Source organism: Peromyscus californicus, unplaced genomic scaffold (genome assembly GCF_007827085.1).
Source record: "Peromyscus californicus insignis strain IS unplaced genomic scaffold, ASM782708v3 Scaffold_3__1_contigs__length_106647218, whole genome shotgun sequence".
In the NCBI taxonomy this organism is placed as follows: Eukaryota; Metazoa; Chordata; class Mammalia; order Rodentia; family Cricetidae; genus Peromyscus; species Peromyscus californicus.
Window position 1 is genome coordinate 76399314 of NW_026294551.1, and position 26039 is coordinate 76425352.

General features: G+C 42.4%; 1 protein-coding gene across 1 annotated transcript; it reads left to right on the forward strand.

Annotated features, from left to right (window-relative positions):
* Nucleotides 1-4618: 4618 nt before the first annotated feature.
* LOC128122617 (T-cell immunoglobulin and mucin domain-containing protein 2-like) lies at nt 4619-25667 on the forward strand. Its single transcript, XM_052758252.1, has 8 exons — nt 4619-4667; nt 7635-7967; nt 12068-12280; nt 15852-15920; nt 17771-17820; nt 20584-20698; nt 22053-22089; nt 25604-25667. The coding sequence occupies exons 1-8, from the start codon at nt 4619-4621 to the stop codon at nt 25665-25667; spliced, it is 930 nt and encodes a 309-aa protein (XP_052614212.1).
* The last annotated feature ends 372 nt before the right edge of the window (nt 25668-26039 follow it).

Here is a 26039-nt window from a genome sequence, read left to right on the forward strand (position 1 = left end):
AATGTGCTATCCCCATATTCCCACAAATGAAGGTCTTTAGTAAGGAACTGGGAATTCTGGTCTCATACCTGAGTCCTGTCATCACACAGTACTCCCCTGCAAGTGATGAGTAACTTTCAGAGAATGCCAAAGTTGACCCTAAAATGTAGTGACTCAGGAAGACTGCAAAGCTCTAGTTAACAAAGAAAACTTCCATCATCCTCACAAGACTAAGGGATCAAGGTGCCTGGCCGACCTGACACCCCAGTTTGATCCTGGAATCCTAATAATGGTGTAAGGGGAGAAACATCTTCTGATAGTTGTTTTCTCCTTCACATGAGTGCCATGGCCTGCACACGTTCACAGACAGTAGTAGAGAGTTTATGACAAGAGCAATAAGTAAATAGTAAGAAACTCCACTGGATTATGTCTTCTGTGAACATTAGGGCACAGTGGCTGTTCTTGTGGGAGCCCATGGGCTGGTGTGGGGAAATCCACCCCTAAGGATTTGTGGTATTTAATGGCTCAGCTCCTCAGCTCCCATCTTCATCCTTTCCTCACTTCTGACACCTTCTGCCCTTCACCTGTCTCCCTTAAGCTCTTCGCCTCTCCTGTCACTTACCTTGGTTTGCTTCTTTGTATTTTTCAACTTTTATAGCCCAGGCTAGCTCAGAATTGCCAATCTTCAGTCTCTCCAATGCTGGAATTACACAAGTATGCTACATGTTGCTTTTTCCTTTATTGATAAGGTCTTATTCTATAGCCTTGTCTAGCTTGATACTTACTATGTAGACCAGGCTGCCTTTAAACTCATGGCAACCCTCCTGCCTCAATCTTATGAGTGCTGGGATCACAGATAGAGCCATTACCCCTGACTCTCACATGTCAATTTTTAAGATATTGCCTCCTGTCCTCTTACCCTGCTAACCCTGAATGATGGAGTCATCTCTCACAAACCCTTAAATTTCCATTTTGTTCATCTCTCTAATCACACTTAATTTGCCTCAAAGGAAAATATAACCTACACTTGGGTGCCATCCAGCACTGTAGTCATGTGCAATATCTTAATGATTAAAATCAAATTAGTTGGAAAAATAAAGTAAAGTTTACTCAACTGGAGGCTGGAGAGACGGCTCAGTAGGTAAAAGCCTATACACTCCTCTAGAGGATGTGTGATCAGTTCCCACCATCCACATCAGGTGGCTCAGAACTGCCTGTAATGCTGGTTCTAGGGGATCTGATGTTTTGGGGCTCAGAAGGCACCTGCCAGGTGCTCATAGCCACACAGAGACATACACAATTTAAGAAATAATAAAAATGAATCTTTAAAAATTTACTCAATCTATCTGGATGTGCTGGCACATAGCTTTAATCTCAATACTTGGGGAGGCAGAGGCAAAAGATCTGTGAGTTTGAGGCCAGCCTAGTCTACATAGTGAGTTCTCATACAGCCAAGGGTATATATAGAGACCCTATCTCAAAAAAATTTTCACTCACTAGTACTAGCCACATTTTAAGTGCTAAATCTGGATACAATACTGTACAGAGCTCAGACATAATGACGCCTTTATCAGAGAAGTTTCCATTGATGAGCAGACATGAGTCAGGAAGATTGTCATGAGTTTTAACTCGAACTTTTTGTAAGCAACTGAGATCGGGAGAGGGGCAGGATGGCTGCTTTAGACTGCAGGTGATCCATGGGAAATGTCCCAGACTTTTAAGCAGGGATCAGTAAGAAAAAGTGAAAACTGTCTGTGGGGTTAAGGAACAAGAGCCAAGACAAATACCACCTGGACAGACCTTTGAGATGAATTGGAAATGAAGCCCACATGACTATAGAACAAGAGTCAGGAAAGGAAATTTGAGCCTAGTCAGGAACTTTGTAAAAACACTGGGTAAGAATTTGGCTCCCTGCTCCTTGAGAGAGCTGAGTTAGGGTTGTCGGTGGGACATGACATGGTCTGATTACACATTTACCATCTGTCTCATTGTTTGTGAATTTATTTGTTAGTTGCTCACATACCCGTGTAAGTTGCTTGCACAATTCTGGATATTTTACATCCCTATTGTGCTGAATCATACTCCCCCATTCTTTTATTAATATTTATTATTTTATTTTTAAAATATATTATTTTATTAATAATAGCTGCATTGTAATAAAAATCTTTTCAAAAATGCTTCTAATTTTCATTCTGATTTGGCCTGGTCATAGGTCACAGAAAAACTAGTGTTGAAACATTTTGCTTTTCCAATGAAAGAGGCATGTTTTAATTCTGTGTGAGCCACTGTAACATTTTTTCTCCTAGCTTTGACTGCAAAATGCAGCCCTTGAGCCCAAGAGATGATGCCAGAGTAGATAAAGGCTCTTATCACCAATCCTGGGGACCTGGATTTAACCCTCAAAACTGGCATTAAAGAAGGAGAGAACCTCCTCCACATAATTGTCCTCTGACCACATGTGTCCCATAATATGCTCATTCTCTGCCTGACATAAAGAATATTTAAATGTAATTTTTAAAAATCAGAAAAATGCTGCTCTTTTTCCAAAGGAAATAATGGGTTATTGTGATCCAAATTGGAGTGACCGATGCTCAGAACACATTTAGTTTATCATGTATAGATTAGTATATCATGTATAGATAGGTTACTTTATCATGACTATCAAGTTCCACTGAGGAAGAGGTTACACGAAATTTCATAGTTCCCAAACAAAAGGAAGTCATAAATTAATGAATTTACCAAGTATACTGGTGGACCATCAGGCAGATGGGACACAGCAGAACACAGAACTCTCTCTCTTTCTCTCTAAGATTTGAGACAGAGTTTCTCTGTGCAGCCCTGGTTGTTCTGTAACTTGATTTGAGATCAGGCTGGCCTCAAACCCACAGAGATCAGCCTGCCTCTGCAGGCTGTAGATTAAAGATGTATGACACAACAGCCTGGCCAGAAATCTCTTCCATACATTTCAGATGTTCTAAAATTCTTAGGTTTAGGGTTGGTGGAAGGTGCCTGTGTGAAAATGTAACAGTATATTTTCCACAGACTTTTCTGATTGTCACAAGGATATTAGCTGAGATGCAGAGGTTGCTAAAAAAATGGGTACTGAGAGGACCAGAGAAAATTTATGCTATTTAAGACTCTTGAACTACAACTTTCCATCCTTCCACAGTCTCTCTGCAGGATCTTCACAGTGTGGATTCTACGGAGAACTACAGTTCAAAATTTGTTGGCTCAGGTGGACTCTAGTATGTTCTCATTAAGCATGTAAAGACAAAATAAAAGGATTTCAAGCTACCAGCAAGGTGCTTACTCCATGGTAGACCCCACCTAGTTACTCAATTGTATTCCAGCACATGGAGAAGTTTTCCTTTGGGAACCTGGAAAGCTATTAACTAGGACTGTCTGTCCCTTCATTTTATGAGTGAGTAGGCCATAGGAAACCCTGTGAGATAGCTCAGTGACAGTGAGCATGTGTAAAGGTAGCCAACAGTATGAGACCATGAATGCCCAAGTACATGATCCTTTCTCAATAGAACTCTAAAGGGATAGAATGGTTGGTACCATTTTCTACCAACTATGTGTCAAAATGTAAAATAGTGTCTTGTGTTGGTTTTGTATGTTCTGAAGTTCTCTTGTAATAAAGAAGTAAGATTCTCAGAATGTCCATGAAAGTCATTGTTTCACTGGAGCTGGCAGCATTAGTTTTCTGATCTCTTCTCAGTACAGGGGCTGTTAGTGTGAATAGTGCGGGGCCCAGGCCTGAAGATGCTGATCTCATGGAGGCTTCATGAAAACCATTGCTATCTTTAAGGCTGGTAACAGGGCACACTTTACTCTCTGAGAGGAAGTCATGGAATCTTTTGACCGGAAGTGGAGTTAATGAAGTACTAGGCAGGTTTACTCATGTTTTTATGAGTAAAAACCAATTAAGAAACAAACATTGAAATCCAGATGTTGGAATCTGAAGACAGGTAACATCATTCATAAATGGTCTTAAAAGTAGCAGGTCTAGGGATTCTGGGAGGATTTGGTTTCTGTGAGTAAATACACCATTGTTTCCTTCACAGCAGATTCTACAAAATCTAAGTAGACACTGGTGCTATTTTACCTCTAGGAAATCTAGGCATGGGTGGGTTCTGTGAATGGTAGATATTGATCTGTACCTAGTGCTTTTCTAGTTATCTCTAGACATGCCCCAGGAAGATGTGGTCTCAGTCATTATGTGTGGAAGTATGAGAGATGCTTTACAGTCTCTCTCAGTCCATCTTGCTGGTGTTTTTTGGTTGAGATTCAGGGACTAACCACAGTAGCTCTGAGCAGAAACAGCTCTGTGTCCACTAGGGGGCAAGTGCATCCTTGCCATTAGAAGGCTGGTCTCTGCTTAGAGTTCTACTAGAGAACACACTCTTGTCTCTGCCTTCAGTTATCTGTGTTTGCTGCCTTATCTATCTCATGACCAGAAGCGAGATTGCTGGCTGAATATGAGGAAGGACTGGGAGAGAAGAGGATGTTTGGAAGGACAGGGGTCCCTAGCAGAAAGGCCTGTGTGATTCATAGTCACAGTGAAGCCATGCCCTGATACAGTATGCTGAGTGCAGCAGCTGACCAGTGTCTTCTCGTTATCTTTCAGGTCAACACCATGATGCATCCTCAAGTCTTCATTTCAAGCCTCATACTACTTCTCCCAGGTAAGTGAGTAGGTGAGCTGGGGGATGCTGAGAAGGCTAGAGCTGGCAGAAGAGGTGACAATCCTCGGGCTTTTTTGATTATGGCTTATGTTGTGAGCAGAGGACCAGGATAAATTGTAGCTCCAAAGAACTTTCTTAACCTGTATGAATTTCAAAACTCATGGCTAAATAAACATGATCCCCAAAAACATGTCAGGCATGAGGTGAGAACACATGCATGCATGTGAGGGACAAGTAATGGTGAGTGCACATGCATGCATGTTATAGTCAAAGGTTAATAAAAAATTGGAAACAGAGCTTTCCATGCATGATGACTACTCAAAGTCAGCCTTCATTACATTTCTTTGTGTATTTTTGCTTTTTAAAACCGTTTTCATATATTTAACTTAAAAACATTCTAATGCAAAGTGTTCTATGAAAGGGGGGATAGAAGGAATAATACAATTGATTTTGAGACAGGGTCTAAGTTAGTCCAGGCTGGCCTCCAACTCTATAGCTAGCTGAGGATTACCTCAAACCTTTGATCCTCCTGCCTCTACCTATAGAGAGCTAAGATCACCGGTGAGAAATAAAATATATTTCAATGACTTAATTGTAATAGCATGTATTTTATTTGTGATCATAAGATATTTTGTTGTAGAATATTTTTTAAGACATGTTACATTTGTTTAATGATGCAAAGATGTGTTGCGGTTTGTTGTTGTTGTTGCATTTGTTTAACCCTGTGAAGCTGTGCTTCTATTAAAATACCTGATTGGTCTAATAAAGAGCTGAACAGCCAGTAGCAAGGCAGGAGTAAGGATAGGAAGATCGGCAGGCAGAGAATAAATAGAAGGAGGAAAAGAGAGAAAAAGAAAGGAGCAAGAGAACAAAAAGAACAGGGCACTAGGGGCCAGCCACCCAGCCACATGGTGAGCAATGGAGTAAGAGTGAAAGTAAAATATACAGAAGAAAAAGAAAAAGCCCAGAGGCAAAAGGTAGACAGGAAAATATAAGTTAAGGGAAGCTGGCTAGAAATAAGCCAAGCTAAGGCCAGGCATTCATAAGTAATAATAAGACTTCAATGATTTATTTGGGAGTTGGGTGGTGGGCCCCCAAAGAGCAAAGGAGCTAAAAGAGGCCAAGCGGTGGTGGCCCACGCCTTTAATCCCAGCGCTCGGAAGGCAGAGCCAGGTGGAACTCTGTGAGTTCGAGGCCAGCCTGGGCTACAGAGTGAGATCCAAGAGAGGCACCAAAACTACACAGAGAAACCCTGTCTCGAAGAAAACAAACAAACAAACAAACATAAAAAAAAACAGTATTTAGCAAAATCAACTAATGAGTGTCCCAGTAAGGTATACACTCATTATAGAACAAGGAGCGCACTTTCTAGACCATGTCCCAAACTCACAGCCTAGGTCTGCATATAGGTGGTTAGGAATCTCACAGTTCATTGTTTTGTGCTTTTGTTTGTTTATTTGTTTGTTTCCTGTGCTGGGATCCAACACAGGGGCTAGCATGGGCTAGCGCACTGTATCCTTGAGCTGTATCCTCAGCCCTCAAAGTTCCTTTAAAGGCCACTGTAGAAGCTGTTGGTATTAGATTTTTATTCCATCATCCCCAAAAGAATTATATTTAAGCATTTCAGTTTTTAAATTGTACCATTACATTATTGGTTGTGTATTTTCTGAGTATGTGGTCTTACTTTGCAAGTTAGTAGGTCTTGCAAAGTTCTGGAATGTCACCAACCTTTAAGAAAGGACCTCTGCTTAGTTTATGTGAGTGTGAGTGTGTGTGTGTGTGTGTGTGTGTGTGTGTGTGTGTGTGTGTGTGTGTGTATCTATGTGCGTGTATGTGTCTGTGTGTGTTTTAAGGGTCAATCATAAAATTCAGAACAAGCCTCAGTCTCTCCTTCCTGAAGATTGACTTTGAAGTTACTAAGGTTCTGCCTTGAAGCCAACAATGCTTTTCCAAAGCCCTGGCTCTGCTCTTTGATTAGGAGAGGTGGGAAGACTTAGTGATTTTGTTGTCATAGCACTGTGGGGGAGGAGGAGGGATGGTTTGAGACAGGGTCTCCAAATCCTAGGCCTGTCTTCAACTCACTAGTTAGCTGAAGCTGGCCCTGAGTTCCTCATCTTCCCCCCTTCTACCTCCCAAGTTCTTGGATGCAATTGAGTTCTGGGCTTACAAGTGAGTTCTGGGCTTACAAGTGAGTTCTGGGTTTACAATTGAGTTCTGGGCTTACAAGTGAGTTTTGGGCTTACAAGTGAGTTCTGGGTTTAAAAGCATTACCCACTGCCCAGCTTCTGATATAGAAAGTTTTGAATTTTAAAAAATGAAACATTTGAGCTGGTCTCAGTGGCATATGTTTAATATCTCAGCACTTAGGAGTCAGAGGTGGGAGGATCATGATTTTGAGCCAGATGAGGTATAAAAAACCCTCTCTCCAAAGAAAGTCACTCACTGAAGTTGAGAAAAGAAAAGAAAAGCTGCATGAATATCATACCACCAAGAAGTTGTTTTGTTCTCAAGTGGGTCCATTAAGTGATCAAATTGAGGAAGAATATGCTAAGAGACAACTGTTCACAGTCTTCAAATTCAAGCTGTAAAACTGGACATGCAATCATAGGATTGGGGAGGTAGAGGCAGCCAAGCTCTGGGAGTTTGAAGTCTGTTTTATGCAGCAAGTTCCAGTCCAACCAAAGCTACAAAGTGAGACCCTGGCTTAGAAAACCCAATGGTAACAACAAACATTAAGTTGTCATTCCCTCCAGCCCCTCCTCAACTCCCAAAACACCGATGATAAAGAGGGGCTGGAGCTGTAGTTCAGTGGACAGCACTTGCCTCAGTTTCATAATACCCTAAATTAAATTCCAGTTCAATAACCCCTACCGTAATTTTTCTGAAAAGAAATATGAACAAAATTTTAGGAAAATGTTGGGTACTAATTCTCCATTTCTTCCCCCTCTCTTCTTTTTTCCATCACAGGTGCTCTGGGTTCTTACACAGTAGTGGAAGGTGTGGTGGGTCACCCTGTCACACTGCCATGTACTTACTCAACAAATGGGGGAGTCACTACCGCATGCTGGGGCCTCGGGGAATGTAAGTCTTTTTACTGTGCAAGAACGCTTATCTGGACCAATGGATATCAAGTCTCCTATAAGAGGAGCAGCCGATACCAGCTAAAGGGGCATATTTCAGAAGGAAACGTGTCCTTGACAATAGAGAATGCTGTTCAGAGTGACAGTGGTCCATATTGTTGTATAGTGGAGATTCCTGGATCCTTTCGTTATGTGACCTATTCCTTGGAAATCAAACCAGGTAAGCTTTCTTTATTTCCTTTGTTTATTTCTTCAAGTGACCCTAGTCCTCTGTGTGCTAATATTTTCTGTTTTCCTCTAAGAAGGAAACCGAAGGTTGCTATAAATACATTTGTGTATAGGTGGAGAGTTCTGCTCCCTGTCTGCCCTGCCTTGGGCCTTTGAAATAGGTCTCATATCTTGTCACACAATTTGTTGCTTGAACAATGGAAATGTCCACATAGAAGAGGGTTCCCTCCAACACCTGTTCACTGTCACTCAGCAGTGTAGTAACAGATGAGCAGCAGCAGCTAGTCCATAGATGACGCTGACACACAGTTCCCTCCAATGAGCTTTGTTAGAATGAGGAGGCCCCAAGGCCGAGGTCAGACCCCCAGCAGGGAGGGAGAGCATTAGACAGAAACAATACCATCTATGAGGTTCATCCCTTGATGGGGTGTGAAGAGGCTTCCAGGGAAGGAGGGCCTTCTCTTTACAACCTGGAGAGGAGTTTCATTAAGAACAGGATTGTGTGTGTGTAAGAGAGAGAGACAGAGAGAGAGAGAGAGAGAGAGAGAGAGAGAGAGAGAGAGAGAGAGAGAGAGAGAGAGAGAGAGAGAGAGAGGGAGAACTAGAGAGAGAGAGAGAGAGAAATAGCTGCCATGACTGGAATGGCAGGTCTACAGAGGATCCTCTTCAGAGAGCAGCCTGCAGAATAACCCTCTCAGCATTCCCCCTGAGGAGTCTCAGGCTGGTCCCCAGAGCAAGGAGACAGTCTGACTTGTTAGATCTGTTAGTGGTGGAGGTGTTAGCTGCTAGGTCTCAGGATGAAGACTAACTAAGGTGCTTGTTAACATATCAAAGCAGACACTGGGTGCCATTCTCTCAGCAAGGCCAGTACCTGGCAGCCACCACGGAGGAGAGTGCTGGAGTCATGAGCCATAGTTACCTTTCTAGAGCTTTATTGGGAGAGAGAGGGAGAGAGGAGAGAAAGAGACAGAGACAGAGAGAGAGAGAGAGAGAGAGAGAGAGGACCAGAGAAACAGAGAGACCATGCAGAGGGAAGAGAGCTGAAAGGGAAAAGGAACGCACAGAGGGCCCACCCGTTTTTTAGTCTGGGACACCATCGCAGGCTGGTGACGTAATTAAGAACAGAATCCTTACAGCATTTATTATTGTGTGGCTGTGTGTGAATGATGTGTATGTAGTGGGTTTGCATACCATGATGAATTTGCCAGAGGACTAACTTGTGTGGTTGGTACTATCGTTATATCCTTGTGTGAGTTCTCAGGATGTAAGTCAGCTGGCCAGGCTTGCGAGTCAAGGGCTTCTACCCATTGAACCATTTTTCTGGATCTCTGTTTATTGATTGACTGATTTATTGATATTGAGACTAGGCCTTGCTTTGTAAATCAGGTTGATCTGGAACTTTTTGCTCATGCCTTAGCCTCCCCAGTGTTGAGATAATGGGCATGTGCGACCACACCTCCTTAGGATGAAGTCCATTCTGAAGGGCAAGGAGCTGCCTTGGAAAACTATGCCTGAGAGGCAACTTAGGGAAGCCAGAAGAAGCTGGTCATAGCATGTGCAAAGAAAGATGTATAGAGATGGCATTGGGGGAGAGACATAAGGTGCTAAGAGCCTATCACAGGTGTGGAATTATATTACTTACCTGGCTGAAGTTAAATGATTCTGGCCTTCAAAGGAACCCACTCACATGAGAATAAACCCGCATTCAAATACACACACACACACACACACACACACACACACACACACACACACACACGAGAGAGAGAGAGAGAGAGAGAGAGAGAGAGAGACAGAGACAGAGACAGAGACAGAGACAGAGAGACAGAGAGACAGAGACAGAGACAGAGAAACAGAGACAGAGAAACAGAGACAGAGAGAGACAGAGAGAGAGAGACAGAGAGAGAGAGACAGAGAGAGAAATCAGTAAAAAAAAAAAACTGCCTTATTGGGTGTCTAGAAATTTGTCGAGCATGCCTGAAGACTTGGGTTCTGTCCCTAGAACTGCAAACGCACAATAACCAAGTGAGGGCTGTGGTTGTAGCTTGGGAAATGCACTTGTCTACCACACATTCCTGCCTAAAACTGTGGAGTTATATTTCCAGCCCTAGAAGGGGGATAGGCATGGCATGTCACCAGAAAATTACTAATTTCAGTTGATTAACTGAAGGTTTTATGAAGCTTAGAAATTTGTTAACAGGTCAGTGCTTACAAAGTCACTGTTTGACCACTGAGTGAGTCCAGAAGTGAGCCAGCAACTCTGATTCCCCCTTTAACAACCAAGTCTACATCTTTTCATGGTTTAAACACACAGACCTTCCTCTTCAGCTGCTCTGGGACCCTCATCAGCCCCTTTGACTTCCCCATCTACCTGGGAGAAAAATGCCCAGAGCAAGAAAAGCAAAGCTCCTGAGCTGGTGATTCTTTCCTGGCTTTGTTCTCACAGTGATCTGCTGACTAGATTGTTCACATGCTTGCTTTTCTCCACCTCAGAGATTTATACTCTCCAGGGAGGGTGTGTACTGTGCTCAGGCCTCTGCCCACACATTAGACTGGATCAGAAAACTGACCAGACCAGGTTAGAAATAGACCCCCTGCTGCTGGGAATAGTTTTACTGCAGCACAGCCACACCCACTCCTTGCTAAGTTGTCAGCAGTGACTTTCACACTGACTGACATGAGTGCTTGCTCCTGAACTCCTGTTTTTATGTTCCTGAAACAAAAATCTTTCCATCTGACCCTCTACATAAAAGGGGCTTGAGGGCCAGTGAGATGGCTCAGTGGGGAAAGGTGCCCACTGTGAAACTTCATGACCTGAGTTCAATCCCTGGGCCCACATGGTGGAAGGAGAGAACAGACTCTGAAAAGTTATCCCCTGGCATCCACATTTGTGACATCCCACAAACACACAAATAAATGAATAAATTATTATATTGAATTTAAGGGGGTGCTCTACACCCAATACTTCCCTACGCATAGTAGGAACACTGCAGTGTTTTCTTTATGTCAAGGTAAACACACACTATATTAAGGGACTACATTGTATTCAAGGTAAAGAAGAGTTTTTAAAGCATTTAGTTCTCATTGTCCAGGTTTCATTTTGTAGTTAGCACAATCAAGATCAAAGGAGATTACTTACAGGAAACACATGTGTCTGCTGACACAGACAGCATGAGTCCTGGCTGACTGTGTGATCCCAGCACCACTTTGCCTTAGTTCCTGTCTAGGAACTCTGCACACACCATCAGTAGCTGTTTGGATCCTTACAGTGCTTTGGATCCTGTTGATTTGTGAATTGTAGGTTGAACCTGCCTAATCCAAACATTCCAAGTCTTCAATGCTCCAAAATCTGGAACCTTTTGAGTATGGACTTGATAATTCACCTTGAAAACTCAACATCATGAAAGTATCATACGCAGAATTATCCACAGTTTATAAAGCTACCTTTTAAGTTATATAGGTAAAGAGTAATTATATGAACGCTACATCAATCCATGTTTATACTTGAGCCCTACCCATAAGATATTATCTATATGCAAATACTCCAAATATTTAAGCAAGATTTAAATTCTCAAACTAAGCCCAGCATTTTTGGATAAGGGGTATTCACCTTGTCTGTCTTACATTGGAAGGAACCATAGACAATATCCACTCTCTACCCAATTGTGCAAATCCCATTTAGTTGGGGCTTGTGTGGGATCTGCATGCTAAGATGCAGGGCTGTGTGTTGTGTCCTCTGGGGATTGACTGAAATGAACATGCTGGGCCTGGAAATGTGGGTGAAGTCAGTCACCACTGAGAGCAGTGCCAGCCCCTCATAACCTCACAGTCTCACAGCTATGCTTAGACATCTGAGGACCTGACACCTGTCATTTATACAGTGTGTCCTTAGGAACATGGGCTCTGTGCTCAGCTCCATGTGATAAGTGCAGCTGCCTCCTATTGGTCCTGCCCAGTCCTAGTTGGTCAATGACAAAGAACAGAAGTTTAGGAGGAGCCTCTCTGGGGACAGCCTCTCATGAGTGTTACAACAGAAACACTTGTCTATTCTTGCTTGACTGATTCTTCTTTGTTTCAATTTCTAAATGCAAGAAATTCCTACAAGTCCTCCAACAAGACCCACAACTACAGCAAGACCCACATCTACAGCAAGACCCACATCTACAGCAAGACCCACAACTACAGCAAGAACCACAACTACAGCAAGTACCGCGACTATTTCAACAAGACCCACCCATGTACCCACATCACCCCGAGTCTCCACCTCTCCTCCAACACTAACACACATGCAGACTCACACAGCAGGTACAACCCATTGGGTTCAGGACCCAGAGTCCTTCTCATGAGAGTTGGTAGGACACAGACACTGAGTCAAGTCAGAAGTATAATATAGGTGAAGAGTTCTTAGCTGAGCCCAAAACAGCTTCACAAAGTCTGTAATTTTCCAGTCATAAGTTACATTCACCTTCTGCTTTGCAAGAGCTTGAACATGCAGCACACCTGTCTCTCCATATCAGATTCCCAGGTGATTCACTTCTAGCCAGACTTAGATGGATCACTGATCTAGGACAGCTGATGAGGATGGTGGGAATCTGGTCCAGCTGGACATGACTTTCTGATGAAAAACTAAGGACTGACTGAAAACTAGGGTCAGGATAGGGAGACTCTTGACCCTTTACATCCATTCTGGAATTGGGCCACCCAGCTGAGGCCATAGTTCAACAAAGCTATTGTTTAGCATTTCCTGAGCATCAGGCAGTATTCTGCATGCTTCCTGATGCAGCGTTTAATTCTCAGACACTTCTATTCTACATACCTGTGACCTGTCCCTATTTTATAGTGACCGGAACTGACGGAGTCAGAAAGCTCATGGTGGAAGTTATGAGGAGAGAAAGTGGCTCAGACTGTGTCCCTGTTAACTAGGGTTGGAAGCTGGTTCTTCTGATTCCAGGGTCAGACCTCTGTCATGAACATGGATACTTGGAGGGTTTGTTGTATTTCCACATCCTCACTAGCAAGGCATCCTAACTCCACCCTTTTAAAGAGGCAATGGGTGCCTTATAGAGTTTACTTTAAGGATCTCAATTTATTCATGTAGCATGAAAAGTGCAATATGAGTCCTTTGTAGGGATGAAAAAACACATCACATTCAAAGGCTTTACGAAATGATTTAACATGCTCATGCTTTTGAGTGAGGTCATGTAGTTAGTTCATACTTCATTCAAATTGCCTACAGGTAAAGTTAATATTAATGGGTAGTAACCTGACTTACAGATGGGGAGAAGTTTGCCATCCTGAAGGCAACTTTATGTCCTAACCCTCTACATCCAGGAGTGAAAAGATAGCTGTGAGATGGGTTCTCGAAGCTTCCTAAAATGTGTTCATCCCTTGAGGTAGGGCTGCATCCTGACAAGCCGAGGAAGCCACACAGTTTTCTGTTGTTGTTGTTGTTGTTGTTGTTGTTAGAGTAATCTGATGGGAGGTATTTATATCCTGTCCTCTCATTGGCCTTCCGGTACTTTCAAGCAGGAGGACTCTGAAGGACTGGGCTACACACCAAGGGTGCAGAGGCCTCTAGGTTATAACTGGGATTTTAGAGCATAAGGATTGGTGAAAACAACCCTCTCTTCCAGGCAGCTGCACACACTGAAGAACTGTGAGATCTATCAGGATTGACAAAACTTTTCAGTGCTTAGTATCTGCCTGCTTCAGAGGATGGGCTCGTGAACTGAGTTTGGAGAGCATGGGCAGGTTTTTGACTTGACTGGAAACTGAGATTTAAGAGAAACATTGGGCCATGAGCCCAGATGACGTCCTCGGAGTTGTTTAATATGATTTTGTAGTTTTATTGTTAGTTTACTAAAGAATTGCAGTTGAGGGTTGACTGTCCAGTCCAGGGAGAAGGCAAACATTCTGGCTACTGTAAAAAGGACACATATCCTCACATCCACCTCGGGTGCTCATCCTAGTTGTCCAAGATACTATTCATGGAATACAGGATGTGATGTATTAAGAACAGGAGAAAGTGACCCAGGCTAGGGAAGGAATTTAAGCTCATGATGCCTTTTATCAACAACTGAATTGTTGTGTGTGAACGTCTGACATTTGTGTTGTCCTGTCATTAGTTCAGAAGGACAGTCACATCCTTGTAGCTAGAGTTTTCCTGCCTGGCCCACAGTCAAGACAAATCTCTGTCACCCGCCAGTCACACAGCAGCTCAGACCTGACCAAGTAAACACAGAGACTTATATTGGTTACAAACTGTATGGCCGTGGCAGGCTTCTTGCTAACTGTTCTTACAGTTTAAATTAATCCATTTCCATTAATCTATACCTTGCCACATGGCTCGTGGCTTACCAGCATCTTTACAAGCTGTTTCTCATCGTGGCGGCTGGCAGTGTCTCTATCACCCAGCTTCCTGTTCTCTCAATTCTCCTCTCTGTTAGTCCCGCCTATACTTCCTGCCTGGCCACTGACCAATCAGTGATTTATTTATTGACCAATCAGCAACACATTTGACATACAAACCATCCCACAGCACATCCTCTCACATGTTTGAGTGTCAGGGCAAAAGAGGACAGTAGTGCAGAACAGGAGGGTGTTGATCAAGTGTAAAGATCAGGTTGTAGTGAGGTAGGGGATCCAGAAAGACTCTGAGGAGCCATGAGAAGTCCAGGTTTAGGTATTCCAGTCTGGCCACAACTAACTTACTCCAAGATCCTCCCTTGTTCTGAAAAGGGAAGTATTTAGAGGATCCCAGAGAGGCAAGTGCTCAGCTCTGCAGGTGAAGTGAGCTGTGGGTGAGAACAACATACGGACTCCAGAAGAAAAGGGAAATGTAAGCTGTACTAGGGTGTTCCATGTGGAAGCCTTTGGTGAGCAATGGAAGATGAGTCAGAAAACACAGGAAGTCACTGTTAGTACAGGAATGAGTGGAGGACAGGAGACCTTGTCTCAGTCATTCAACCAACAATCAACCAACCATGAGAAAGATTATATATGTATGTATGTATGTATATATATATATATATATATATATATATATATACATATATGAGAGAGAGAGAGAGAGAGAGAGAGAGAGAGAGAGAGAGAGAGAGAGGCGGGTGGGGGGATTCCACAGCACCAGGCAGGCTGCAGAGTAGGATCCATCCCCAGAATGATGCTGCTATCTTGAGAAGAACTCAGTGATGAAATGGTCCGTCTATTCCGTGTTGTTCAGTGAGCTCATCTCCATGGAAAGAAGTGTGGATTATCTGGGGCTTGAATAAGGCCTGCTGGGCGCTAGATGCACAGTTGTGTGGTGGTGGCGCACACCTTTAATCCATCACTTGGGAGGCAGAGCCAGGCAGATCTCTGTGAGTTCGAGGCCAGCCTGGGCTACAGAGTGAGTTCCAGGAAAGATGCAAAGCTACACAGAGAAACCCTGTCTCGAAAAACAAAAAACAAAACAAACAAAAAAAGAATAAGGCCTGCAGTGAAGTGTGTAGTGAGAAACTTTGAAACTTCAGGTCCCTTTCCTAGAAGGTAAAATGACCCTTGTCTTGATAAATTGTAATCTTAACTGAGTGTTCAATCCTCCATGTGTTAATATTGACTGTATGTGTCAGAGGAGTTCAGGAGTCTAGAATGGAAAGTGTGAGACAGTTCTGAATCCTGATAAAGCTGTCCAGAATATTAGGACACAGATCACTTGCTCAGACAGTGCCCATCTTTGGATACATTTCTCAGAGGAGTCAGCTGATGCAGAAATGAGTAGGAAGGAGCCATTCCTGTTTAGGAGGCTGTGGGAGGTGATGGTAAGTTTTGTTTCTATTTTCCTTGGTGGGGGCCAAACTCCAAAGCTGAAACAGTTCTTGCATTGTTCTCATTCCAGAACCCACTACATTTTATCCACATCAGACAACAGCTGAGGTGACAGAAACCCCATCCTATGCTCTTGCAGGTAACTAAGTTCTCTTTCCTTATCCCATTGGAAGGTCCAGATCTTTTTTTTTTAATGCCAAATGCCATTTATTGAAGGAGGGAGGAGGTCTTAAGGTCTTAAAGACAGGCTTACAGCACAATAGGAGAACCCCAGACGGCAGAAGTTCACTACCAATGGTTTACAATCTTGCATCTAAGCTGTTAACGCCCATTATACAGGATACACAGACAAGGAACTTCCCTTAAGCGTTCAGGAGGGTGGAACCCAGCAGGGAATTGGCATAGGGAGGATATCAAGGTCAAGGTCAGCAAGCAAGGCAACAGTTACCCAAAATGGGGGCCAGGGCCCTACAGATCCCCCTTTTACTAATAAATGAGCTTCTGACTTAGGTTGCGTGGGACGTCAGCAGGTCACCTTACCCGTCATGGAGACACCTGCCCAGGCCACACAGGCACTCTGTCTTAGGTTTGTCAGTGCCCCCCAGGCATTACCCATCTCTGAACTCATTACCATATAGGCTCAATCATGTGTGAGCTGCAGAGTTAACTGCTGCCAAAGATCTCAAAGTGGCGTTGGGCTTGCAATCTGTGTGTTTGACACAGAAGAGACCAACAGAAGTCCTAACCCACCCATAGCCAGTAGGCTAAAGGCAACTAAGCCTTTCTGAAGGTCCAGATCTTGATGAAGCTGGTGAAGAATAGGCACCCTCTGCAACAATATAGATCTGACATTGTAAGTGGTGGCAGGGACAGAGACACAGCTCCATTCTACCTCCCCACAGCATCCTCAATTGGTCCTTTCCGCATAAGCTCCTCCACTGAGGCCAATCTAAGCTGTATGTCTTCTCTGAAGAAAATAATGTCAGGGACAGTCAATGTGATGGAGTGTTGAAGATATTTAACAGGTCCTAAGCACCTGGTCATTACGAAGAGAGATGCTTAGGAAAGGAATAGGGCACACTGAGGCATGTGTATGGACTTCTCTATGCAGAGCACTTAGGTTTCTTTACATTGAGTATATATGTGATGTGGTGGCTCTCAAGTCAGGTCTCTGGAGATTGCTAAGAAGTACTCCATCCCCTTGTTGCTATAGGTTTCGAATCAGTGCTCCAAGATGTCATTTACAGCAAATATATTTGAATATTTTTCTTCCACAAACAATGTTGTGATGTGGATTTCTCAGGGATATTTCTTATATTCAGGAATGGAAGAGAAGGGCTCTAAAAGCCAGGTTTCGAACCATTATTCCTGGAAGGTCTTACTAAGAGCCTAAGTCAAAAAACAGAGCCTAGACTGTAGATGTTGCCTAAACCTAGTCATTACCTTTGGTTCCTTGGAAGAGCTCTCCCATTGAATAACATGTAAGCACAATAATGTGAAAATAAGGAGGGCTGTGAGTCATCCAACCTTATTCTGCTGGGCAGGCCAGTTTTAGCAGTAGTTGGGGACTCCCATAGACCTGTAGTGTTCCCACTCATTGTGTGGCACTGCGTGTACATTGCCAGCAGAGATGTCTGTCATTTGCTAAAATTAGAAATATGGAGTCATCTGATGTCTGCTGCTCCATCTGTAAAATGCAGTGAAGGGGCTCCTTGTCAGGATGTTACAAACCTTATGTATGTCTGATATAGGTTTCTGTGTTTCATATATAGACACAGAGAAACAATGAAAACAATAGATTCCTTGTTATAAAACAGACATTTCAAATGTACTTCAAATATATTCAAAACATGCTGTTCAATGAATCTTCTGCCATATTAAATCCTAACCCTCATACAGTATAAGACACCTTGTGGGCAATACTTACAGATGTAGAAAAGAAAATCTAAATTCTTGTAATTATAATTAATTTTCCTTCTTCTTGAGCAGATTTGAATTACACTGTGACATCCTCAGACAACTTTTGCAATAATTACCCTGTAAGTATATTCCTCACCAATTTATTAGCCATATTCACTGGTATATTTTCTGGGAAACTATTTATATTTAAAGATTCTGTCTGTAAAGTTAGTTCACAGATATTTGTATCAAAAAGAAGAAAGAAAAAGGAGTCACATATAGTGGTATCTTCCTTATTCTTAGAACTCAGAAAGTTAAAACAAGATATCAGAAGTTTAGGACCAGTCTGGACTGTTAGGCAACTTGGGCTACATAGTGAGACCCTGTTTAAAAAACTGTAGATAAATAAATTAATAAATATATAAAAATAAAGAAAATAAGAGTTGACGCTTATATAGAATGTTTGAATTCAAGTTTATCTAGGGTCCCCTTATATTATTTTTCTACCCAGTAACCATTCTTTGTAGAGCCCATTGATGATATTTTTTTCTTCACACAAATCTCCACATAACTAACCTATTAAGGTCTTAGACATTCTTAATTTTGCATGATTTTTTTCCTACAATTTCTCTATTGTAAGCCTCAGATTTTTTATTTTTTTTCTGAGAGAGGGTTTCTCTGTGTAGCTTTGGAGTCTGTCCTGGAACTCACTCTCAGCTCAGGCTGCCTTGAACTCACAGAGATCTGCCTGTCTCTGCCTTCCAAGTGCTGGGATTACAGGCATGTGCTACCACCACCTGGCATTCAAAGTGTGAGATTTTCTATGCTTAAAAGTTAAGTTAAAAAAAGAATGAGTTAACTAGAGGGGAGTAAATTAACATAGTGCAATATCAGAAACCATCATTCTGTGTTGAGAGTATTTCTAATTGAGCAGACTTGTACTGTTTTTTAACACAACCCTGCATAGTGAATTTGCAGCTGAGCTTGGTTAACTGCAGTGCAGGCATCTTTACCAGCAAGAAGAAATACTTTAGAATTAAATTCAAAACAAGAAATAGCGACATCTGGTCTCTGAAGCTGTCAGTCTGGCTCTAGGTGCATTGAGAACAGTGCACACAGATACATTTGTGTGCTTGTGTCTAGGTTTTTAGTTTGTTTTTTGAGACAGGGGCTCCTGGGGACAACAGTGACCTTGAATTCTCTATGGAGATGAGAAGGATCATGAGGTCTGGGACCTCCTGTCTCTACTTCCCAAGTACTGGGATTACAGGTGTGCACCCCTATGCCTAGCAAATCATCCTACATTTTAAACCTGTAGATCAACTTTCAAGACTCCATCCATGAAAAGGTTGAAAAAATATTCAAAGATGAATAAGAAAAGATAGCCATTGTTGTCATTCATGATCAGGAAAATAAAATGAAGTAAATGTTCACATGGGCACAGTGGACCTGCCTGTGATCCAGGAACTCAGAATATGTAGGCAGGAGGATCAGAAGTTCATCATAATGGCTACCTAGTGAGTGCCAGGTCAACCTAGGGTACATTGAGACCCTCTTTCAAAACCAACAGATATTACTTTATATCCCCGCACCATTTGTCAGGAAGTACCTGAGAATACCTTTCCTAAGAACCCTACTGAACAGGTTGTTTGAGGATGTAGAGACAGAGCTCATAGAGCTTAACTAACTTGTCCATGGTCTCCCTGACTAGGCAGAGGAGCTGGGATTGTGACTCCAGAGAGGAGGCTCATACATGGACAAAGACCTGGTCTCTGATCCTCCCTTTCCCTGCAGTTAAACCCATCCCATGGGCTCTGTTTAGGGTTGGTAGATGAGTGCTAAGCTATTAGAGGGGCCTCACATGCTGCCCAGCCTGTCTCCTGCTTATTCAGTATGTACTGATCCCTGATCACCTGCACCAGGGCACTAGGGGAGATTCTGCATTTCTGTCTGATCACACGGTGTTCAGGCTGCATCCATGAAAAGAGTCTTCCTACTATTTTTAGAAAGTTATTAGATATAATTATATGGTTTATTTTTTTCTCAACTCCCTTCAAACCCTTCCATGTACTCACTTCTTGCTTTCTTTCTAATTCATGGTCTCTATTCCTTAAATAGTTACATATATATAATATATTAGCACATATAATATTTAATGTTATATATTGTATATTATATAAGTATATAGTCTGTAATATATTAATATATAATATATGTAATTGTTAATATATGACTAGCAATTGTATATATGTATTATATATTACATATATTCATATTTAATACCTATATGTATTCCTATAAACATTAATATAACCTGACTAGTCTATATGCTATTTGTGTGTATATGTTTCCACACTGACCATTTGGTATTACACGTTTATAAAGATGTGGATTCTTGAGTTGCATTTACATGACAAGTAGGGTCTGTAATGGAAGACCAGACCAGGAGCTGAGCACACCGAGAGAAAGTTAACTTAGCAATGGGCTATTCTTTTTTTCTCTTTTAATATCATAGGATGGTTTATGGAATTTCAGGAATAGCCTATTGACTATTAAAGCAGACATAATCACATACATGATGTATGAACCTACATTAAGCATGAAGTTAAAATTGTAACTGAGGTATCCATCCATGTAATCACCTCGAACAACACAGAATACACTTCCACCATCATCAAAGACACCGAATTCACACTGTCTTGGAGTTGCACTGCCCATTACCACCTCAGATCCTTGGTTCTTCCTGCATATTCCAGACTAGCCACAGGCCAATAAAGACTAAGCTCTAGGACCTAGAGTCTAGGTTAAGGTCAAGCACATGTTTTCTGTTCCTCTCACTTGCTGCCCCTGTGTTTACCGCTGTTTATTTATTGCTACTGCTCTTTTATTTGTTGTTTCCTTAGGAATCGATCCCTTCACAGAAGCAGCAGAACATGACTAATGACTTCTATATCAGCATCTCCATCGCTGCTCTGCTGCTGCTGCTGCTGCTGCTTGTGTGCACCCTGGCTGTCACCAGTAAGTAATTTCACAACTGTCCCCAGGGAAGGAGAGCCAGGGTTCTCTGACGGTCTTTAGCAAGTGCACATGTCACAGGGGTTTTGAGTTCACATGGCTTCCATATCCCCACATCCAAGACACACAGGGTAACCCATGTACTCCCCAAGGGATGTGTTAGGACCCACAAAACTCTTCAGGTGATTTTTGGTACCTGGTGAGTGCTCTGTTCAGTGATCTTGAACCATTGCTGCTATGTCTCCAAAGATTCCTACTCTGTAAAACTTGATCTCATGTTGTCCATACTGGTACCGACCTTAAAAGGTCGCTGAGGATGACCTTCCACTCCAGATCCTCCTGCCTCCAACATCCAAGTGCTGGGCTTACGGGGATAGGCTGCAGTGCTTGCCTGCACTCTTGTTCCCAACTCTGTCCTTCGTCTTTCAGTTGTTGCCATCGACAAAAGGGAAACATTATAGTTTCCATAAAATAAATTACATAATATGACACAAGAGATTTTGGATAGGTTTGAGAATTTTTAGAACACTGTAAGAACTTTGATGTGTTCTCTCCTTTCCTGCTCTTGGGATCTTGCTTGTTTCCCATGATGATACTGTTGGATGTTCTGGAACATAGTTAGTAGAAAAGGCAATTGAGACATTGGTAGGAAGCCCCCTAACTAAAGCTGAACAGACTATTTGAAGGTGGCACCCAGGCCTACGTGGCCCTTTCCATGAGTTGTTCATCTGCACACAGTGTTTCTCTCTGTGTAGTCCATTCCCTGTGTAAGAACTTCAGCCATGAACTTTACAAAACACCATGCATGAGACCATTACTGACTGTTTCACAGGAAGTGGGGAATAAGAATATGCCTGTCAGATTTCAGATGTCTCCCTTAATTATTTAAAGCTGTTCATCCTAAATCATTATTTAAGGTGGATCTAGTGTCATGTGTTTATAATACCAGCATTTACAAGTCTGTGGCTAGCCTGGGCTACATATCAGATCATGTCTAAAAGGGAGAATTATGTAATAATGAAGTAAAATTCCACAAATGTGTTCCCTTCCTTAGTCCAAAATTGTTCATTCCTCCCTTATGGACTTGTTCTCTAGCAGCCCATTGTTGGTGTCGGTGAACAATAATTTACTAATCTCATTCTATCAAATTAGGCAATATGGATGAATATCCCCAACAATGAGTGGAAAGAATATTCTTCCTGCAGGGTGCAGGAAGGAATTACCCAAAGTTACCAGAGGGACAGTTCAATCAAAAACAGAAACAAGATCCTTGAATAGGAGAAATTATCATGAATGTTTCTGATAACATGTTCAATTTTTCTTTCAATTTCTCCCACCTCTTCCTACCCTAATTTAGGGTACATCCTTATGAAAAAGAAGTCGGGGTCTCTAAGGTAAGTTGGCGTGGATTGTGTTGATTCTTTTTAAACTAACAATCTTGAGAATGTCTCTCTGTGTTCTCTCTCTCTCTCTTTCTTTCTGTTTTTGAGACAGGGTTTCCTTTGTGAGCTCTATGGGTCCCAGAACTCGATCTGCAGACTAGACTGGCCTCAAAGGCACAGATATCCACCTGCCTCTGTCTCTTGAATGCTGGAATTAAAGGCGTGTGCCACCACATCCTAGATCTCTATGCTTTCTTTTGTTACTAAATCATTCTTTACTAATAGATTCATTGATTAGTTGGTTGATTTGAGATAGGGTTCACTAAGTAGTCCAGACTGGCCTGGAACTTCCTATGTAGACCAGACCAGGCTGGAACCTGCAATCCTCCTGCCTCAGATGCTTTCACTCTGGAATTATAGGTGTGTTCCACAATGCTTGGCCCCCATTCTATAAGTTGGATGCCCAAAGAAAGTTTAATGAGTCCCTTTCTTGTTGCCCTCATTTCTCAATCTGTATTTCCTGCATTTACGATAGGACACGAACAGAAGGCCCTTGATACTCATGTCTTATAGGTAGTCGCTGAGTTCTACGTTTTGCTTCCTGGAGCTGGTGTTGAAGGAGTTGATCCACTCTTGTTTCCTCAGTGTTTTCTTTCACTGAGTTCCTATTCTATTAAAAACTGATGAAGTGTATCACAGAGCATGTAAGCTAGTAGAAATGTTCTTTTAGGAACTTTCAGGCAAGTATGATGGGGGTGATGGGATTAGGTGGTGGGCTGTTTGAAGAAGTCCAAGGGAGCAGAAGTTTGAGAGGAAGATCATTTCTAAGGATGCCAGAAGTGTAACAGAACTGTGGTATGGCCAGTGTCTCCACACTCCACACCAGTCCCCTTCACTCCCTATACTACTGTATGTCTTGCAGGCTCCTCAGTTTACTACACTTGGGGAGCTCTGTTAGTCTCTCCAGTGTCAGCCCCCTGTACCTCCTCTGTGCAACATGTTTATAACAATCTAGTCTATTTAATTTGTCTAAAGATAGGCTGTCCACAGGACTATGCCTTTCAGTCTAATTCCATGTCCTTCAGGCTGCCATTCATAGACTTACCTGTGTCTATGTTAAGCATAAGAGCCAAGCCATAGACTGGGCCTTGTCCAGTGTCAGGTCCTTAGAAGTGTCTGACACAGGTAGTTCTTAGTAAGTGTCCATCATACCTTCCCTTCACAGTAATAAATCTATAAGGTAGGAACTATTATTAGCTTCATCCTATAGATCAAAAACAGGTCCATAAATATGAGGTCATACTACACTGGCCTCAACCTCCGAATCCCATGCTTATAAATCTAACTGGTTAAAAAATATATAAATAACATAAATTGGACTTTCTGAATATAGAATGGAAATAATCGTAAGAGTTGGATGAACACAGCATGATTTTAGTCTTGTTCCTGTTAGTAAAGTATCTTTTTTTCAAAAATTTAATTTAAACTTCTTATTTGTGTATATGAGAGAGAAAGATGGGATAGGGATAGGCAGAGGTGGGGGCAGGGACAGGGACAGGGACAGGGACATGGAGAGGACAGGCTCGAGTGTGTTCAAATACACATGCATGGAGGCCAGAGGAGGACAATGAGTGTCCTTCTCTGTCCCTCACTTTGTCCTTTGAGGCAGAGTCTCCCTTGGACCTGCAGTTCACATTGTTTACTTTGCAAGGTCCAAAAGCCCCAGTGATCCTCCTGCCTCTGTCTCCCTCAGTGCTGGCTTACAGGGATGCTGGCGATGTTCTACCTGTTACCTGGGGCCTGCATCTGAACTCTGCTTCTCCTGTTTGTGCAAGGACCATGCTTAACTGCTGAGTCATCTCTTCAACCCCCAATGTTACTTTTTAATCACTTAATATAAAAGAAAACATTGGAGAAGACACAACACATAAAGAAGAGGGGGAGAAGTTTGGGGAGGTGTCACACACCTGTTACTTCAACACTCAATGAGTTAATTCAGGAGTACTGTAGGTTAATGTCCAGCCCAGACTTCTAGCAATGCCCTGTCTACAACTAAGTAAATAACACCAGGTGTGGAGACTCACACCTTTGATTCCAGCTCAGCGGACAGAGGTGGGTGGATCTCTATGAGTCCAAGAATGTCTGGTCTATGTAGGAATTTACAGGATAGCCAGTGCAACATAGTGAGACCCTGACAAAACCAAGTGGATGAATGAATTAATGAATGAATGAATGAACAAACGAATGAACGAACAAACAAACAAATAAATAAATCAAAAGCAAGAAAAAAAGCCACAAAACTAAACTAACCACTACATGACATACTATGGACATTCTCTCATGACTTTCTCTGTCAGTTATATCACACTGTTTCCCTACATGTGTGACTGGCCCAGGCAGAGTGGAGCTGGATCTCTCTTGTTCTGTGTAATTCTCAGCACAGGCATGTTCCTTATGTGGCCAACTGGAGACGTGCATTGTGGTTCTGCATTTCAGTAGTAGAAATGGCCGCTGTGTACAAAAGACAAAACTCCATTGTGTCAAAACATCATCCCAGAGATCCTCTGTTTTCTTCTCTAATTTGCTCCTCTATGAGTTCTAGAAGCTCAAATGTCAGTCCACTGTGCCTGCCCTGATGAACAGCGACACAGGATGAGCTCACCAAGTGAAGCCCCTTCCACAGCTGTTGAAGTGGGCCAGCCACAAACACCTGAAGTGCTCTCCCAGAATTCCTTTCAGTCCAGTGCCTGATGTTTGTGTGCATGTGATGTCTGTGAATGTGTGTCATACAGTAATCTTTGAAATTGTGCCACAAACCACCACCTACAGTGTAAAGACACTGCTGTGTTACTTGATATGTCTTTCTACTCCATGCTTAGTGTCAGAGGATGTAGATGCTGTGCATGTTCCAAAACTCTCTCTTTTTAAATAAAGAAATCTTTGTATTATTGTGTGCATGATTTGTGTGTGTGTGTGTGCATGATTTGTGTGTGCGCGTGCGCACGCGCACGCATGTTCCGTGGCACCTGTGGAGGTCAGAGGACAACACTGTGGAGCTCTTTTCTTCTGCCTTTCCAAGGGCTCTAGGGATCTCACTCAGGTCACAGGCTCTCCTAACCCTTTCTAAAGTGTCACAGTGCAAAGTAAATACCCAAGACATCCAGTTCCTAGCCAAGTTCCAAATAAACATCCTGATATGGTACCTTGGTTTGATGCCTAGATATGTGTCTCTAGATCTCTGACTTTTGTGTTTTATTATTTTAGTATATTGAATATATATGAGCTGCTTTAGAAAAATTCTTAGTTAGTCTGATGCTTATTACAAAAACAAAAAGGAAGAAAAAAATCTTTTCCACTACTTAATGCCAGGGGCCTGTGTGGATTGCCAGGGGCCTGTGTGGCATTGTTCACTGTTACAGTTTTTGTGAATGGGGCTCCTGGAGTCCTGAGCATACATCATAAATGAAAGTCCTGCTCAGACCTGAAAGGTAACCTCTTGTTCTTTCTTCAATATCTCTCTCTACAGCTTGGTAGCATTCCGTGTCTCTAAGATGGGAGCTTTACAGAACACAGTGGTTGTGTGGCCATGAGCTGAAGACAATGTCTACATAAATGAAGACAGTCATTACTCTACAGAATGAGTCCCAGGGGCCCTCTGAGGGGCCTTCTGTCTGAGATTGGAAAGACAGCAACTGAACTGGACAGTGCAAACACCCTTTACAGCTCCAAGGTTATTTTCTGTGTCGATTCATCCAGCAGTGGTGGAGAGGGTGACCGTCAACTGTTTATACTCAAACTCACTGTTAACATCATCTTAATTCTTATGTTCACACTGCCTCAGTCTCTCCAAACACTACAGCACATTCTCTCAAACATGAACATTTTAGAATGTTGTGTTTCCTTTGATGAACATAATCATCAATAGTATAGGAAATGGACTGATGCCTTGGTTATTAAAACTA